General features: G+C 40.2%; 1 protein-coding gene across 2 annotated transcripts in view; it reads left to right on the top strand.

Moving 5' to 3' along the window:
- PDGFD (platelet derived growth factor D) overlaps positions 1-19,930 on the top strand; it is a 214,922-nt gene that overhangs the window by 133,670 nt on the left and 61,322 nt on the right. Inside the window, exons 2-3 of one of the 2 annotated variants that reach the window (XM_046638132.1) lie at positions 4,623-4,809; positions 7,820-8,000. In XM_046638132.1, the coding sequence (XP_046494088.1) occupies positions 4,623-4,809; positions 7,820-8,000 (368 nt within the window). Of the gene's footprint in view, positions 1-4,604; positions 4,810-7,819; positions 8,001-19,930 lie in introns of both variants that reach the window. The other variant, XM_046638131.1, reaches the window with a different exon arrangement.

Here is a 19,930-nt window from a genome sequence, read left to right as displayed (position 1 = left end):
TATTTGGTTTCTGTGTATGTGTATTTTGTCAGTATTTTGTTTTGAAGGGAAAATAAATCAGAAAACGAGATTTTTTTTTTTTCTTTTTTGCCTCTAGTTCAATATAGTGCAACATAGGTCTGTGGTAACTTTATAAAATTGGAAAGAAGTTTTGTCTTAATCAAACTACATAATAAGGAAACCTCTCCCACCCACCCCTACCACAGCTTTCTTAAAAATATAATTGGCATTTCATTTGTAACCAGAATCAGTTTGTTTAAAACAATCTAGCCTTTAATGATGTTCAAAAAAAAGGTCCCTTTTTTATTTACAGAAATCTCTACAAGTGCACTTGTAAAGGATGTCATTGACTTTGTTATTGCCAAATTCTGTGATCTTTTCTTAGTCTCACTTCTCCATTGGACACTATTCACCGCTCTGTCCTTGAAATCACCTCTTTCCTGGGCGGTTTGATGAGGACGCCATGCTGCTTTGGGTCTCCTGCTTCCCTCTCAGCCATCTCTTCTCTGATTTCCCCGGGCATTCCTTTTGTCACTTGCCCTCATGTCTGCCTGCCCCTTCACCTTGGCCTCCCTTCCCAGGATACTTCTTCAAAGGGCTCAGTGGTCCCAAGGCTTCCTCTCTTCCCTCTCTAAGATGAAGCCTCATCTGTTCTGTTCTCCCAACTCAGCTCTAGCCTTGTCTTCCCCAGAGCCTACTGAAGTTTCTACTTGAATTCCTCATCAGCACCTCAAAACCGAGCTTACGTTTCTTCAAACACGTTCCCTTCCCAGTGTCCCTGTGTGCCCACATTACCGCACTGGGCCCTGGCTTTGCGATTAGCTTGTTGCTCCTACCTGTGATTCGTCCCTTTGCCTTCCTTCCTTAACTACAAGTTCCTGTTGATTTCACCCTGATGCGGCCTCACTGCCACCTGCGCTTCTAAGTCAGAACCTCATTACTCTAGCTGCTCCCTTCCAGGAGACACTCCCACTGCAGGTGCCTACCCCCAGTTCATCTTTCCTAGCACCAACAGGCTAATCCTCCTTCAACAGACCTTTACCCTTTCCAGAGCTGTCCTCTTTCCACTTATATCAAGTGCAGGTACATTTGCCTGGCTTTCAAACATTTCCATAGCTTACCTTTACAGCCCGTAGCCCCCCCATGTGTCCCACGAGGGCCCGCTTGGACTCTGCTCTGGGCAGGCCTCTTAGCATGATCCCAGCCACACACCTCGCGTTCACCACGTCGGTCCCTGTGGCCGTCCCTCGACAGCACTGCATTTGCCCTCAGCTCTTAATTGTCCTTTGTGCATTGTTTACACGTGTATGCTAACCATCAACTTTGATGTTCAGGTCCAGAAAGAGAGGCACTCTTCTTTAAATATTCTTAAACTGCAGCCAAATCTAACTTAGCGTCTTGACTAGTAAAAATAAAATAAAACCACTGAATATTACCCCTGAAAGAGACCAAAGAGAAAATGTGCTTAAAACTTATTTTACAAATGAGGAATCTGAACATGAGATGTTTTAAAATTTAATAGGTGTATAAAAAATGGCAAATGGTATCTAGTTGCTATTTACGTTATTGATATAAAGTTTTCTTTTAGAATAGATTTACCTTTGATTAATAATATTAATTTAGAGAAATATTAAATAGATAATAGTACCCAAGGTAAGACAATGTGGCAAAAGTTGTGAAAGTATTTAACTCAAGTGATAGAAGTGTTGAAAATACCACAATGCATTATGTTTAGAGTCTGTGCTTAAAGAATGATTGTTGACTGACTGGCTAATAGCTCACATCTTTCTCCCTAGAAAACAGCTTTCGCTCATTTCCTACAAGCCCATTATGCCAAAACGAGCAGACAAGTAATTTTTAGGGCTACATTTTCAGCATAAGATCAAGGAGAAGAGAGGAATGAAGGAAAACTGGCAAAAATGTTTTTGGCCCCTAGGAGATTGTGTTTTGCTGAGCTCACCTGAGGTGGCCAGACGTGACTGCAGAGCCACTGTCTAGCCTTGAGGCAGGGAGTGTGGACTTCATCAGCAACCTCAGCTACCTTTGTGCCTAGGACTCTCTCTCCTACACAAAGTTTAACTGGGCAAGCGCAACACATTAAACACTGTATGAGTTAAAAAGTTGAAATTCCCGTACCTACAAGAACGTTTATAAAAGGGAGAGAAGCCTTTGTGTTTCACATGCCGATTCCTTGTTCATCCTCCTTCTCTTATTTTGAAAGCTTTCACAGCCTCCCTCAGCAACCCGACTTTTCGGTGGTTTCCACCAGCAATTTAGGCCTCCCTGACCAGGCTCACAGAATTATAGACTGAATTACAGGGTTCGAAGTAAACTCTCTGCGGGAGAACACAAATAGACTGTGGCTGGAGGTTTGCTTATGGCAGGGGTTAAAAAGCCAACATCTAAAATGCAAATAACTCTGGATATTGGGAGAGATGAAAATGGCTCCACTGTGCAGCACAGTTCCCATACAGACTCCCAGAGTTAGGTCAGATGTCACAGGCTGAGCGCAGTCCCTCCAAGACTGCACGTCAGACCTCAGCTGCAATTTTGGGAGTCCCCAGGCTCCCTGCACTTCTGACCAAGTGGCTACAAGTTGAGGGTTCCCCAAAAGCCCCTCAGGTTTTAGAATTTGCCAGAACAACTCACAGAACTCCAGAAAGCACTATTGGGGCTGGCCTGGTGGCATGGTGGTTCAGTTTGCACACTCTGCTTTGAGCGGCCCACTCATCAAGCCATGCTGAGGCAGCGTCCCATGTAGAGGAATTAGAATGACCTACGACTAGGATATGCAACTATGTACTGGGGCTTTGGGGAGAAAAAAAAAGAGAGAGGAAGACTGGCAACAGATGTTAGCTCAGGGCCAATCTTCCTCACCAGAAAAAAGCATTCTTAGAAAAAAGAAATTAAAATTCTTAAAAAAAAAAAAAAAGGAAGAAAGCACTGTAGTTACAATTACAGTTTTACCTTAAAGGGTGCAAATCAGGAGCAGCCAAATAAAGAGACAGATAGGGTGAAGTCTGGGAAGATCCCAAGCATGGAACTTCAGTGTCCTCAGGACGGGTCACCCTCCCAGCACAACAATGTGTATCACCAACCACGAAGTTTACCCAAGCCTGGGTGACCAGAGTTTTTATTGGGGTTTCATTCTCTACACATGATTGATTGATTGAAGTAACTGGCAAAGTAATTCGACTCCATCTCCAACCCCCCTCAGCTCCAGGGAGGTTAGGAAGTCAGGCTGATATCACATGGCTTAAAGCCCTAACTCTCTAATCACATGGTTGGTCTTTCTTTCTGCCAGCCCCCATCCTGAAACTATTTAGGGGTCTACAGTGAATCACCTCAGTAGCATAAACTCAGGGGGGGTGCTCAGGGGCCTACCATGAATAACAGAGACACTACCATCACTTTGGAAATTCTAAGCATTTAGAAGTTCCTTCTCAGGAACCCAGGACAAAGCCCAGACAAATTCTTTATTATAAAACACACGGAAAATAGAATGAGAATTGGACCCATTTTTTATTTATTTATTTTTGGTTTTTGTTTATTTATTTATTTTGAGGAAGATTAACTCTGAGCTAACATCTGCTGCCAGTCTTCCTCTTTTTTCTTTTTTTTTCCTGAGGAAGATTGGCCCTTAGCTAACATGTGTGCCCATCTTCTTCTCTTTTATATGTGGGACACCTGCCACAGCATGGCTTCCTAAGTGTTGTATGGTTCCATGCCTGGGATCCAAACCGGCAAACCCCAGGCTGCCAAAGCAAAGTAGTTGAACTTAACTGCTGCACCATCAGGCCGGCCCCTGGACCCATTTTAAGCACCAAAAACTAAGGCAAAAAATATATAATTTTCATGATAGAGAAATCCAGTGGAAAATGTCAACTGAATATAAACTAAATGGTCATTAAATGCCATTAGATTCTTTTCATTTGTTTTTCTCTCACTCATTCATTCCTTCAACAATATTTATTAAGTACTTTCTATGCTAATCACTGAAGATATACTGTTACACTGTCCGTGTAAGAAAAAAGTTTATTTGTATTACATGGAAAAGAGGAAGGATGAACTATTTGAAGTTATTTGCTTATGTTAATTCTAATCGAAATGAATCGGTGTTCTGAGATAATTGTTAATTTTTACTTGTCAAAAATAATGTTGAGAGAGTGGGGCCGGCCCAGTGGCATAGTGATTAAGTTCCTGCACTGAGAATCAGTGGCCCGGGATTCACGGGTTCAGATCCCAGGCGCAGACCTACACACCATTCATCAAGTCATGCTGTAGTGGCATTCTGCATACGAGGTAAAGGAAGATTGGCACAGATGTTAGCTCAGGGCCAATCTTCCTTGCCAAAAAAAATAAATAAGTGATGTTGAGAGAGCCCCGACGTACAAAGTATTGGGCATCAAGTCTAGCTTTGTGAAGAATTTGGGGAGGCGGGGGATAATAATAGAAATATATGTGTTGTTCAGCGAGAAGGCTACCATTGTTTTTAAACAAAATCAAGAAGTGCTTTGAAATGTGATGTGTTTTAAACTGTTCTTTTTTTGCTTTCCTGTAATTGGAGCAACATACTAATTTCTACAAGTTGTGACTACTAACAGAGAGCAATCACCTCACAGACTTGTACCGAAGAGATGAAACCATCCAGGTGACAGGAAACGGCCATGTGCAGAGTCCCCGCTTCCCGAACAGCTACCCCAGGAACCTGCTTCTGACGTGGCGGCTCCATTCCCAGGAGAAAACAAGGATACAGCTGGCCTTTGATAATCAGTTTGGATTAGAGGAAGCAGAAAATGATATCTGTAGGTAAGTGGGAAGAAAACCCCGTTTTAGAGTGCAATTCCAGTGTGGAAAAAAGATGAGTTTAAAGCATCACATCACGCTTCCCTTTTGGGCTCTTTGGACCTACCCAAGATGGGCCACTCTTCTTCAAAGAGCCTTCATGTCAGTCCTAGCAGGCAAAATAAATTGCAGCATAGACTGCTGCTGCAGAGGGCATGATAACCCGGCACAACTCAGAAACTCACTTCCGTGACCGTCAGAGCCAGACTGCATGACCCCCAGGGAAGGCGGGGGTCTGAAGGCCTCTACCTTGACCAGGCGTAGAGCAGCTCTTGTGAACAGGTAGATGCATCCAATATCCCAGGTCACCTGCCCTTCATGTGGCTCTGGTCCAAGCCTGCCATGGGCTTAGGGAGTGTACCCTCCCCCCGCTGCTCTGTTCCAGGAGCTGCCCCGGCCTCCTGTAACTGGTATATAGTAATGACTTCCCCCAGCACTGGGAGAGGAGGATGCAAGGACCATTCAGGGCCTCACCCTGTAATCCCAGTTTTGAGGTTTCAGATATGTGTAAGAAGGAAGAGAAGGCAACCCCAGGGTCCACGTGCTCCTCAGATAGTCTGTTTCCTGTAGTTTCTGGGTCAGCAGTAGAAAGTGAAAGCTATGCCTGAAAATCTCCCCTCTTAGCATAGTTATCAGAGAAAGTCCTGGCTGTTGTTCTTTGAATTGTCTGCTCAGGACATCTTATTCACTTATAATTAGCATGTATAAGATTTGGGGAGGATTTTTTTTCTTTCTGTCTTTACTGCATGTTCTTGTTCTGCATTGCCAATGAACTACTGAACTGCTAAATCCTTTCAGCAGGTTTATTTTTCTTTGAATAATAAAAAAGAAGATGCCTCAAATTTGGCTGTCCTTTGTTGCATGTTTATTATGCTGACAGCTTTTATTATGTTGCTGTTTTTTCAAGAATAACAGCAATGACTATTACTTTCTGGGACCATAGAGGGTAATGTATGCCAGAAAGCAGAGACAATTACATGCAGGAAGAGCCAGTTAATATTTACAAAGAGAAAAACTAGAGCGGATCTTGTGTCTTTTCAACCTTGAAAGGGAGAACTAATTTTCTGTGCTGGAAAAAAATAGATGGTGGAAAAGAAGAACCGAAACACTATTAAAAGATTGTTAAAGGTGATGACATGCAAGGGAAGCCGGGTCGCCACTACGGAGCAGGAGTTTGATCCTGGTGGTGAGCCAGCCCTTTCTGCATCCTGGCCTTGAAAATAGAAGAGGAAGTTAGGATGGTTTCCTTTCCAGACCCTTCCTCGAATCTATCTGCTCCTCAAAATTTATGAGGGGAGATGGAAGAGTAGGAGGTGAAAAAGGGGAAAGGAGGAAGAGAAAGAGACAGATAAGAGACTTGCCTCAGAGCCTTCCCTGAGAACCAAAATGGTGCCTTCTTGACTTCAGATCCAGCATAAAAATTACACTGATGCTGTATTTTTCAAAAATGAAAGTGACCTATTGTATTATTAACAAAGTTTCAGGTATACTCATGCCTTGTGTAGTAAATATGATTTACATATATTATATATAAAATGAAATGAAATTGATTTCCTACCATCTGTTCCAAGGCCTCCTTGACATTTACATTGTAATATGGTTAGTACTTTTCACCTTCTGAACACCATGTGAACATTAAGTAATTAATTTACAAAGCACCGAAGAGATATTCAGCTGGTAAAATTGTATAAAGCTTCTTATTTCGCTCCTAAGGAAACTGAGGCAAGGGAAGACATGCAGGCCTCATAAATCACTGTCAACAAAATTTAGTCACAATATCATTAGGTTCACTAACTCCTTAGATTAGCTTACCCAATCCAGCAAAAGCTCTGAGGTGCATGGGTAAAACCAGGAAAGCCATATTGGATTTTCTTCATATTCAGACATGATGTTTCTCATGCTGATTCCTTTTGGCAATCACGACAGAAAAGTATAAGATGGATATGAGATTTCTGCCACTGTTCACCCTGAATGTTCATCATTTGCATTGTGACTTTAGCATCTGGAGTCATTTGGGGAAAAGTAGAGAAGAGGAGTGAGACACTGACGCCCAGAACTGAAAGGCAAAGGGTTCAGCTCATCAAGTAGAATGTTCCAAGATTTTGGGTATCTGAAAATAGAGTAAATAATCCCTGGAAGCTGTCAAGTCTGTCACTGAAGATGTCCTACTATGTGATGGAAAGCTGGGATGCTATGGAGGGACCTTGAGGATCAAATGGTTATATGGAATATCTAAAGAGACTTTTCCTGTCTTCCCTAATCCTAGGATTCTATGTTTCTCTGACCAATGCCAAAGGTGAACCTATGGTCTTAAGCTCATTCACACCCTGGTTTAAACAACCCAGATATTTCCAATATTGGTTAGCACACATTGCTTACCAAAGCCATTTGCTTTCCATCATGATAAATAGCAAAGTTTATGATATGATCCTTCCGAAAGACAGTTTCTGAAAAGAGAAGATAGAGATTTATTTTATTTTACTATTATTTTCTGGAATGAGAATGCTGATTCTATATACTGTATAGATATAGATTATTTCCTTTGTTAAGGAAGCATTGAATGTGGTAAATTAATTCAAAGTAGGAATTTGTTTGAAAAACGTTACATAGTAAATATTTGGGCATATAATTAGAGCCATATCTCCTAAAACAATAGATTATAGTTATTAGTTTTTCTAGGAAAACCTTTTAAGCCAGATGCTCAGAAATTAGCCCATTTTGATTGTTGATAATTTGGGAACCTTCATGGCTATATGTGTATAAGAGTTCTCTCAGAGCAGATTGTTGCAGTTTGACTTTGGAAAACTTAATCCGAAAACTAACTTTCCTTTTAAAATTTCTGTAGGTTATCATTTTCTTTTCAGATGGTAGGTCATGAGAAATCACATATATTAGTTTTAATTTCTCAGTGAAAGTATGAATTTCAAAGTCTACTTTAATCAAAATTTGTTTATTTATGTCAAATTGATACTAGGTATGATTTTGTGGAAGTTGAAGATATATCTGAAACCAGTACCATTATTAGAGGACGATGGTGTGGACACAAGGAGGTTCCTCCAAGGATAACATCAAGAACAAACCAAATTAAAATAACATTCAAGTCTGATGACTACTTTGTGGCTAAACCTGGATTCAAGATTTATTATTCTTTTGTGGTAAGTAGCTTAACCACCCTATGATTAAAAGCAGACACTGGTTTCTTGAAGTATAGAGATCGTTTTCTATGATGAATTACAGTGGTGTGAGGGTGAGTGAACTTTATCAATTCCCTATGATATTCTTTGTTCCTGCCTATGGCCAAAATGGTAAAGTCTTCTTTAGGAAGGAATACCATTTTGGGCCTATTAAGTCAACCCTTGGGCCCACACATTTTGAAAGAAAGCATAGTAAATAGAAAAAGTAAAATAATTTATAGTAAAGCAGATGCCATATTACCTTTGATTCAACTGGAGTCAGAAACATTCAGCTGAATCGGAGGTTATATGGGAGTTGAACGTCTTTGGTTCAAAAATTTGTCTATGGAATGCCAATCACAGAACAGAGTCCTGATGATTTCAGTTTAAATTAAGACCCAAATTTGGGAAGGGTCTATGTTATAATCATAGAGCCTCAGGGTTGCCAAGCATCTTAAAGATGGGAAATTGCAATTCAGGACCCAAGAGTTTGATTCTTGTTTACTGCACCCATGCTTATTTGTGGTCTCACTTCTACTTAAATGCCTTAGGAGCCATTTGCAACTTTAAATGGTTCTGACTGTTACAAAATGTTCAACCTCTTATTGAGCCAAAATCTACGTTGTGGTTAACTCTGTTGTTGGGTCACACACAATCACTTGTTTAATCAATCGGTCATTAACAAAACAATATGAAAAGTTCCTGTCCATTGTCAGACACTGTGATAGGTATAGTCCATACAAGGGCAAGCAAGACAGAGTTCTTGACCTCCTGAGCTTATAGTCTGGTGGAGATGATAAACAATTAAAAAGCAATAACACCTGAGAATGAGGAGTAGTAGTAAGACAGAAGTACTGGGCACTATAGGTTAAGCCCAGGGAGGCACTGGGATAATTTTACCTATATATCATCTTAAATATTTCTGAATCCTTCAGCTGTTCTTAGCATATTGCTTTTTGTTCTCCCAGCAACATTTTTCACACTTGTTCAGTTTGTCTCTATCCCTTTTCAAAGTGTGAAGGCCAAAATAGAACACAATAGTATAAGTGGAGTCAATTTGTGTTTTTTTCCCTCTTACAATTTAGAATAGGAAAAACCTTGCTTATTTAATCTGATGTGTTTTTTTTTCATTATGGTGAGTTATTAAACACAATGAATTCTACATCAGAAGATTGTAAATGAAAAAATAGCATGTGGTGACACTGGTTCCACTTTTAATTTGAAAATAATCCATCAAGCATGATTTACATTATTGCAAACTCATGTAATCCTGTGCAGCATTAAAAATTGAAGTGTGAACCTTTGATTTCTACATTTCTTTGCCTTTTAATGTGTTCAGTGATGCACCTGTTCTCAATTGTTCACGGGCAAAGCAGGCTTGGCATGTTCAAATGGTGATGGTTAGGCTTAGTGAAGGATCGCTTTTTTCCCTTAAAATATCAAGCACTGTTAATACTAATGTATATACTTCTTATGAAGCTTTGGTTATGAATAAGTTGAATGGTCCATAAGTCAGTTAGAAACACCCTAACTCTAATACAGTGTCTTTAAGGCAAAATAACTGCTTTTTTAAAAAAAGGCAGTACAGGTATGGATTTGGGGAAGAATGAATACTCCTGTTTATGGTGTTTTGGGTTATAGGGCATGCCCATCGCTCATTTCCTAGCCGATGTAAAGTGGGGTATTGGAGTTTGGATGTAAACTGGCATCACTCCACTCACTTACTCCTTCACCTCCACCATACTTTCAATTGTGTTTTTTAGAAATGGTGATAGTTAGAACGTTTTTGTGTATTTCCCTACTGGTCTCTTGGTCTGTGTTTGTTGGGAATAGCTCCAGTCTCTCTTTCCCCTCCTAATAAGCTTCGGCTTCTGGCACTAAATAGGATCAACTAGGGCCAAAGTGCATTGGTGGCTGAATTCCAAGAGGTAGAGTGAACTTAACCTTCAGGTGTGTATAGACTCTACATCTGTGTGGCTTTTTGGTAAAACTCTTCCATTGGATTCTTGCTCAACCGGGCTAGAAGATCACTTATCTTGACCATGTATTGGGAAGATCATTTTATTTGTGTTTAAATTTTACTTGGCGAGACTTTAAAGCCGAGTTTATAAATTCAAGTGCTGCAGTGACTGGCCTTAAACTCTAAGTTGGGCAGTTATAAATCAGTAGGGTGAGAGGAGGATAAAAATGGCAAGCCCTCTTTAAGTGTGTTTAAATAATGATTTTTAAAATGCATACAGGCTCACAAAACCCCTAGGGGTTGGAGGCAGCTATTTTGCAGCCCCTCCTTCAAGGAATGGTAGATGCCGGGGAAATTTGAGCCTTACACTGGTCCCTGAGTAGTCAAAGTGCTCTTGGAAAATGGAAAGTAGCTATTTGGATGGGTCACAACCGCTTCCCTTCCCATCTCTACCATCCTACCTCTCTGCCTTCCATGGAACATCTCTCCTCTTCCTACCTCAGCCACTCTCCAAGTATACAAGGACTTCCCCTGAGGCTGTAAGGAGTAAGTGCCCAGAACCACAAGAGCCCACTAGGCTGGAATCAATTCTGCATGGTCCCTGGGCATAACGCTTTTGGAACACCAAGTCCAGTGTACATTTTTAGTCAATTTTTCACTCCAGCAAAGTGTGAATGGATAACATCAAGATCACTTATTTTTGGTTAGGAGTGATTCTTATATTACAATTTTATTTGATGTGCTTGGAATTCATTCTTCTACCTTCTTTATAGCACCTGTCACAGTCTCTCCTAGGGCAAGGCAGCCTAGCCACATAGGACCGGAGCTTTACTGTAAAGCTCACTTTGCATTGAAGGAGGTTTCCCCAGTTAATATTGCACCAGCAATATTAAACAAGTCTCTTACCCTTTGCTTTTACATCTATAAAATGGGTATATTCATTGGAGTTGATGTAAGATTTTAAAATGATAACAAATACTTAGCACCATGCTAGGATATAGTAAGTGGTCAATAAATAATGGTGCTAATGATCCTACCTTTACCAATAAATAATGGTGCTAATGATCCTACCTTTACCATGACTAGTTGTGTCTATATCTGTCTCTTCCAGATAAATGGCGATAAGAAACAAATTTCAGCTGAGTAAATTTTAAAGATCTTATGGGCTTTATTCAACAATTCATGAATGGGGCAGCATCCAATCTAGCAGATAGAAGGGAGTTCCGAGGAGCTGTACAAAATGAAGGACTTTTATAGGTAGAAGAGAGCAGGAATAAGGAAGTTATACTAGGCAGAAAAGCAGATTGGTTATTGCAAGGTTACTTTCTTTTAGAGGATGGCAGGGGTTGATCAAGCAGATCACACTAGTTCTAATCAGGTGATTCCTAATTGACTGGTTTAAGATTCTGTTTCTGGGAGACCCAAAACTGTAATTAAGTTTCATCTCAGTTTGGTGATGTGGTGCTTAGTGTAAGTGACTCCATTTTGTGTCTGTTGTCTTGTTTTTAACAATAGTAGTAAACTATTCAGGGTGCTACGAGTATCTTATTGCTGCGCGTATTCTTCACAGTGCGTGATACATGGCTATTTAGTGATCTTGTTGAATTGACTGTTTCCTGATAAAATAGGAATTTTAAGAAGAACTGCCTAATTTCATTTGTTTGCTCTCCTGCTCATCCTTCTTTCCTGATTTCACTCCTCTGAGGAGAGCAGGTACCTTCAGAGGGCATAATTAAGCAGAATGGGTAATGTTATCAAACACTTGTTAGCAAGACGTGATTGTTTAAATAAATCAGGCTCTCCCACCTCAAATCTATTTTGTTGGGGAATGAATGGATGAATTGTTAAGAATCGTTTTTGGAAAACCATTAAGTAGATTATTGGAAAGGTGTCCAATTACAGGGCTCCAGTGGGTGGTATGCAGAGAAGTCAGCAGGCCTGGGTATGAATTTCAGCTCTGCTCCGTACCGGCTAAAAGCTCAGTTTTTTTGTTTGTAAAATTGTAATACTGCCTGACATTGAGTAGTTGTGAGGATTAAAGTAGATAACTTTTGTAAACCACTCTGCCTAGAACTTATTAACTACTCAAATATCTGATGCTCTTTTTGTTATCATTATCACTGATGTAATTATTAACATATCAGGTGACAAGGGAAGCTGGCAGTCCTGTACAAACATCCCAGTTGTCAGTGTGTGCATGTGCACAGGCGTACACTCCTCTGACCATAATTCACTTCCTTCATCCAAGGTAGAAATATTTTATTTTACATTATAACAAACAAAAACTTTTATTCGTGTGTGTGTCTGTGCACATGTTCCATATAAGGTACATTGTCTTTTAATTCAAAAATAAAAAATAAGTTATTTGAAAGCTTCCTTGTTTTATTAACAAACTCTAGTTTATTTTATAAGTTGAAATTTGCTAATACCCATTATAAAATCTCTAAAATAAAAAAAGCTATTTTATCAGACCAGTTACTTAACTGCGTATCTCTGCAGTTTGAAATTAGCTCAGTTGTGCAGTTAAGATTTCCATTGAGATTAAAACTCTACATGAATTACGGTTTTGCATTACAAATAATTATTTAAAATAGAATAAGAAAAGGAAGAAGATGGAAAAAAAGAAGAGGAGAAGGAGACGAAAAAGGAGGAATAGAACCAAGAAGTTGAACAAGATAAAATTCTCAATTATAATAACTTTTGCAGATTCTAATTTTGCTCACCTACAACTTACCAGTTGATGGAACAAAAACAAAATGATGATGGGGAATTATCCTCATTTCCCTAAGCTGAATTCTCAAACAAAGGTAGAGAGTAAAGGACCCCATTTGCTTTCTCTATAAAATGTGTGGAAATTCCATTTTTATTTGCATAGTCAGATAAAAATTGTTGAGGGGCCGGCCCTGTGGCGTAGTGGTTAAGTTCATGTGCTCTGCTTTGGCAGCCCCAGGTTCACAGGTTTGGGCATAGACCTAGCACTGTTCATCAAGCCATGCTGTGGTGGCATCCCACATAAAACAGAGGAAGGTTCGCACAGATGTTAGCTCAGGGCAAATCTTCCCCACACACACACACACAAATTGTGGAATGTTCTGAACATCCACTGGTGTTCTGGCCACCTCAGCCAAGACTGTATATAGAGCCAAAGACAGTCAAGGTGAGGCTGTGATCCCTCTCAGTGGATTCTGTGTACCTCAGTTTCTTCCTTTCAGATATGTCCTACTGGAGGTTTGGAAGCTATAAGAGCTGTGATATTCTTTATTAAAGGCAATAATACTGTGAGCCAAACCAGACACAGTCCAGGACCCTGGAGATACAGTGAGAAAGACAGGCAGAGTCTTTGCCCTCAGGAAGTCACATAATAGTTGGAGGAAACGGACAATAACCACCTAGGTAAATAGGAGGGTAAGTACATATATAGAAACGTGAATGATTTGAAGTTCAGTAAGAGCTAGAAAGAAAATAAAAGAGAGTAGTGTGATGGAGAGTGAGTGGGCCCACTCTAGCTAGAGTGTCAAGGAAGATCTGTGCATGCAAAATTTGAACTGAGACCTGGAAGATTAGAATCAGGTACCCATGTGAAGCTATGGGAGCAGAGTGCTTTAAGCAAAAAGAACAGCAGACGCTAAGACCCTGAAACAAAAAAGAGAAGACATCTTTCCTTTGACCGTAGCAATTCTCTGGTGTCTTGGGATTCAGGCTCCTGGAAGGAAGCAAACATAAGAGAGGAAAGTAAAACAGTAGCCAACTCCTCGCTCAGTCAAGAGCGAGTCATCTCAGCTCATCCTATTTTGGATATTTCTCAAGTCTTTCAGTACTTAGGGTAAGTTTCTAAAACCGTAGGGTCAGCTAAAGCCAGATACCAAGAAAGTATCGACAAAATATCAAACAAAGTGTGGGGTAGAAGGAAAACCTGGGGCATGGTCAGGGTCCAACAGGAGGAGAGCAGAGCAAGAGAGGCAATGCGTGCTCCAAAACCCTCAGGAAATATTGTTGCAGTAGGCTGCTAAGTTGGCAAGACTGCGAGCTTCAATGGATGTTGGTTGAAACATACATTCTTAAGGACAGAGTCTCAGTGTTGCAGCATTTTATAGGTAAAGATAGATAAGTGTTCTTATTTAAAATTTTGCAAATGTTCTAAAATTTCACCAATTACGGGGAGCATTTTGATGAACCACGGATTTCTTTAGGAAGGTTGAGTGAATCGCTTACTTTAATCAGATTGCTTTCCTAAAATCTGAATCCATAATAAGAATTTTAATAGAGTTCATGAGAGAATGAAGAGCAAATTTAATATAATCCCAAGAAGACGATAATTTGACGAAGGGTATGGTTGGTCTAGAAGCAAATGGTGGTAGGTGAGGGGAATAAAGAAGATGTTGGGTTCTTGCAGGAGGTGGGGGTGAGGAGGAGAAGAGGAACATGTAGGTAAAAGAAAGATTAAAGGAGCAGGAGGAGACAAGAAAGTGAGGTGGAGTGAAATCCCCTGATAATATTATTTGGTCCTGCCTAATTCAAGGCATATCTGCTAGTCATGCATTTGTTTAATGCATTATTCAACAGATGTTTTATTGAATGCCTGTTATGTGTCATGCACTATAATAAATGCTGGATATAGACCAGTGAACAAAAAAGACAAAGTTCCTGCCCTCATAGAACATACAGTTTAGTGGGGACAGTCTTGATGATGATGATGATAATAATTAATACATTATAAAATAATAATAAAAATTAATAATAGCATCTAACACTTTGGATTACTGTAAGTGTTCATCGTATAAGGCAATGTATCTGAAATGTTCAATGCAGTGCCTGGCATGTTGTAAATAGTCAGTCTGCTGCTACTCAACCATACATTGCATTGAAGCCTGGTCTAAGAAAAATACAGAATTTAGAGCTGTAACCTCTTAGAGATCTAGTGCCTGGGCCAATTTTATAAATGAGGCAATAAACACATGTTAAGTAACTTTGCAAATTGAGACAGTAAACACAGAGAGGTTATAAATTTTCCTATGGTCACAAAGCTCACACATAAGTGCTATCCATGACATACAAAAACTGTGGACCCCCTCCAAAGAAAAATAAATATATCTAAAATTGTGCATAGCCACTATGGAAAGTAGTATGGAGTATCCTCAGAAAATTAAGAATATATCTACCATATGATCTAGCTATTCCACTGCTGGGTATTTATCCAAAGAACTTGAAAATACAAATGCATAAAGATACTTGCACCCCTATGTTCATTGCAGCATTATTCACAATAGCCAAGACTTGGAAGCAACCTAGCTGCCCATCAAGGGACGAATAGATAAAGAAGATGTTATATATATATATACACAACAGAATACTACTCAGCCATAAGAAATGATGGAATCCGGCCATTTGTGGACAACACGGATAGACCTTGAGGGTATTATGCGAAGTGAAATAAGTCAGAGGGAGAAAGTCAAATACTGTATGATCTCACTCATAAAGAGAAGACAAAAACAATGACAAACACACACATAGCAACAGAGATTGGATTGGTGGTTACCATAGGGGAAGAGGGGAGGGGGGAGAGCAAAAGAGGTGATTAGGCTCACATGTGAGGTGATCGACTGTAATTAGTTTTTGGGTGGTGAACATGATGTAGTCTACACAGAATTCGAAATATATTATGACGTACATCTGAAAGCTATATAATGTTATAATTCAATATTGCTGCAATAAAAAATTTTAAATACATTTTTCTTGAAATACAAGAAAAATAAATAAAGTTGTGCATAAAATTTCAGAGAGCCCCCTGATTCTCATTCATGATGTCCTATGAGCCTTTAGATGCAGTTTAAAGCCCCACACATATTGTGTCTGCATGTTATCTGAATTTTGGAATGTTTCCTTCCATGTGGACTAGTCCTTTCCAACACAGCAGTGTTTGAAATAATACTTTACTACTGTAATTAATTTTCCTCATAAACCCCATGTGCTAATCACATGAGCAGATGACTCCCCGCGTGCTGAGTAAACACATTTCCAGCTTTGAGAGGGATGTTGTTTAATGACACTTGGACAGTCCCATATCCTGTTTATCTAATATTTAATTATATAATTAAATGGACATGCTACAAGTAAACTTTTATCCTTGAGAACCAGAAAGATGTAGTGATTTTAAATGACTGGGCTTCTTTATAAATAACTTTCTCTCTATAACTGTACTCTTTGTGTAATAATATTTTGGTAGATGAAAAAGATGAGAAAAATGAAGAAGGAAAACGCTATTTGATTGTATTAGAAAATGACTTACTTATTAAAGATAGGCCTAAAACGGAGCATTCATTCTTTCTTAAGAAGCTATGAAGAACCTCAGTAAAAAATATCTCTACCTAATGTTCACTTGTAAATTCAACAGATATTTCTGAGAACTAACTGTGGATAATAATAAGAAAATGATAGCTCTGGGAGGGAGAAGGCACAAAATTATAAAACTGTCAATTGCAGTGATAAAATGTGTATGGAATATTCTGGCCACACAAGGAAGAGAGACACTTAACCTCGCAAAGGTGGAGATTGCTACATAAAGGAAGAAAAAAGTTATTTTTCCCTCTACCCTCCTAAGTTCTCTGTCTGGAACCCTGCCAATTAAACTGACAAAAGATAGATTAACAAGAGAAAAAATGAACAGAAGTTTATTAACGTATGCATCTCGCATACACCTGGGAGCACTCACTGATGAGTAACTGAAAGGGGTGGTTAGAACTTGGGCTTATATAATATCTTAAGAAAAGAACGATAAATTTTTAGAGAATTGGCAAAACAAGGGGAAAGTACTTTGAGTTTCTAGGGCAGCAAACTGTGGGAAGGTAAATATATGGGGGAACTAATGGAGCCTAAAGACTAGTTAGCAAAGTTTGTTATGTAGTTTTTTTGGTGCTGTTTCTGGGCTGATAAGGGTCTCAAGTTATTTGTGGTGATTTGACTTCTGTCTTTCCTGGTCGAGGGGAGGTGGGGCACCTTTACCCATTTATCTGCTTCTAGGCAGGTGGGAGAGGACGGAGAGCTTTTCCTGCATCTGCTTCTTCTCAGTTGCCTTCAGCTCAAAATAATCCTCAAGCCAAAGTGGCATATTTTGGGGGTAGCATTTTCTGCTTCCCTTCATTGGACAGAGTCAGGAAGGAAAGAGCACCCTGGGAAGAGAGTGTTGCCTATATAAAGACACAAAGGCAAGAAAAGCAAGGCATTTCAGAATATCCTGATGAGGCAGCTCAAAGTGTTGCAGGTTAAGGGTGGTAACCACTACCATCCTTTCTTTTTTTTTTTTTTAAGGATTGGCCCTGAGCTAACATCTGTTGCCAATCTTCTTTTTTTTTCTCTCCAAAGCCCCCCAGTACATAGTTGTGTGGTCTAGTCGTTGGCCCTGAGCTAACATCTGTTGCCAATCTTTTTTTTTCTCTCCAAAGCCCCCCAGTACATAGTTGTGTGGTCTAGTCATGGGTCCTTCTAGTTGTGGCATGTGGGACACCGCCTCAGCATGGCTTGATGTGCTAGGTCCACACCCAGGACCGAACCAGCGAAACCCTGGGCCACTGAAGCAGAGCACAGGAACTTAACCACTCGGCCACAGGGCTGGCCCACTATCCTTTCTTTATTCTAGCCAGTAGAAAAGAGATCAAGGAGTCAAACGGTCATCAAGAAATGCCAAAGCTCAGGACTGTCTTATACAACTAGAGTACGGAACTTGGCTGGGAGCCAAAGCCAAAGTGTAGGTATGACACTGGTGTGATGCAAATTCAGACCCAAGGGTTCTTTTGAGGGATATGAGGTCCATGAAATAGGCTAGGGGTGCACCTACACATCCCTCTCACTGCATGGAAGATCACAGGTCTGGTCACAGTAGTCACAAACAGGCAGGAGAGTTGTTGAGGACAGCCGACTCCAAGCCCAGCTGTGCTTAGTGGATGGACTGAGGAAGTGGTTGAGTCCAGACCCTTACTAATGATTGGTGTCCAAGAGAAGCAGGCAGCCCAAGAGAGAAATGGGGAAAAGGGATGAGTAGAGTAAGGGAAGGAAGATGGAAGAAGTGATGAAGAAAAGAAATTCATAGAGAAAGAGACCAAAAATGTTTGTTGATGTCTCCGTATTTATGAGCTGAGGCAGGAATGTGGAGAGAAGGATTTCCCCCTTCAAAAGAGCAATCAGAGGGCTGTGTGCCCAGGAAGAGTCCAAGCCCACAGTAATTTTTATGCTTTTGTTTTTTAATCAGTCCTCTTTGGTAACAGTCCCTGAGAACTCAATCCTACCCACCTCTGGTTCTGCGGAGAGCTAGCTGACATGCTCCATTTCGATAAGGATCAGCCATTCTGACTGGGAAGTCGAAGATCCCAGGAACTTTAGGGAAACTTCAGTCTCCTCTCCCAGGTGAACGAAGGAATTAGAAAACAATCATAGAGACAAGACTCATCTAGCCTTGAAAGTAACTGTTCTTAATGTTCCCTTTATCAGTGAGAATGTGACAGATTAAGGCTGACCTCCGTTCAACATTGCTTCTTTCACCTGTGAGAAAATTGAGCTACAGATTCAAAGTGACTCTTCCCTTATTTTGCAATTGAAAATCAGAGCCAGACAGGCAAAAAAAAAAATCAAAAAGAGAGATTGAAAAGCATGGAGCTACCTCTGAAAAAGAGAGCTACATGAATAAATAATCAAGTAATCATCGCTTCTTGGCTGGGCCCTGCTAATCGCTTCCTGATTGGTCTCCCTACCTCCTGTCTCCCCTATCTTCAGTCTGTCCTGTGCATGGTTGCCAGCTAAAGTAGAGGTGTGATCAAATCATTTTCCAGCTGAAAACCTGTAAATGACTTCCAATTTCCTATAGAGTAATGTCCAGACACCTCCCTGTGACACTGAGAGCCTTCCATGTTCTGATCCCAACCTAACATTCTAGCTTCAATTCTCCCTTCTCCCTATACATATTCGTCAGTCCAGACAAACAGCATTATGCTGTGATGGCCCAGCTACCTCATGATTCTCCACCCCTAATCCCTGGCAGTTAATTTTCCTATATATATTTTCTCAAGGATCCAAGCCTTCCTCTATCTGTCAAAGACATATTCAGGTCAAACATACTACTTCTCCGTACCTCCTCAGCCACTTACAGTCATGCGTCATGTGACGACAGGAATATGTTCTGAGAAATGCATCAATTTTGTTATTACACAAACATCATAGAGTGCACTTACACAAACCTAGACGGTCTAGCCTATTACATTCCTAGACTATATGGTGCCAGTCTTATGGGACCACTATCATATATGTGGTCCATCAGTGACCAAAACATCATTATGCAGCACATGACTGTATACTCTTTCCCTCAGTCAGGCACCCAAATTGCAGTTCTTTATCAACGTTAAGGTTTCTCAAAGGAAAAATACTGTACAGATATCCCAGATACTTTTGAAAATATATAGAAAAGTAAAAAAGAAAAAAATACGCATAGTTTCTGTCACTCAAATATAACCACTATGAATATTTTGGGATCTTTCTTTCCAGTAGTTTTTTTTAATAATTTTTATTTATATTTATTTTTTTTTACTTTTTGAGGAAGATTAGCCCTGAGCTAACATCTGCTACCAATCCTCCTCTTTTTTTGCTGAGGAAGACTGGCCCTGAGCTAACAACCCTACCCATCTTCCTCTGTTTTATATGTGGGACTCCTGCCACAGCATGGCTTGCCAAGCAGTATGGAGGTCTACACCTGGGATCCAAACTGGCAAACCCCGGGCCACTGAGGCAGAAGGTGCAAACTTAACTGCTGCGCCACTGGGCCGGCCCCTCTAGTATCTTTTTTAATCCATAAAAACCTATGTACATGTATCACTGTCTCTCTTAGAGTGAAAACTCCTTGCGGGTAGAGAGTGGCTTACTCCTGCAGGGTCTATCACAGGGCATTGTACAAAGTAGGTCTCAAAATATT

This window comes from Equus quagga, chromosome 14 (assembly GCF_021613505.1).
Source record: "Equus quagga isolate Etosha38 chromosome 14, UCLA_HA_Equagga_1.0, whole genome shotgun sequence".
Lineage (NCBI taxonomy): Eukaryota > Metazoa > Chordata > Mammalia > Perissodactyla > Equidae > Equus > Equus quagga.
The sequence above is the reverse complement of the archived record's forward strand: the minus strand, read 5'-3'. Positions and strand labels throughout refer to the sequence as shown.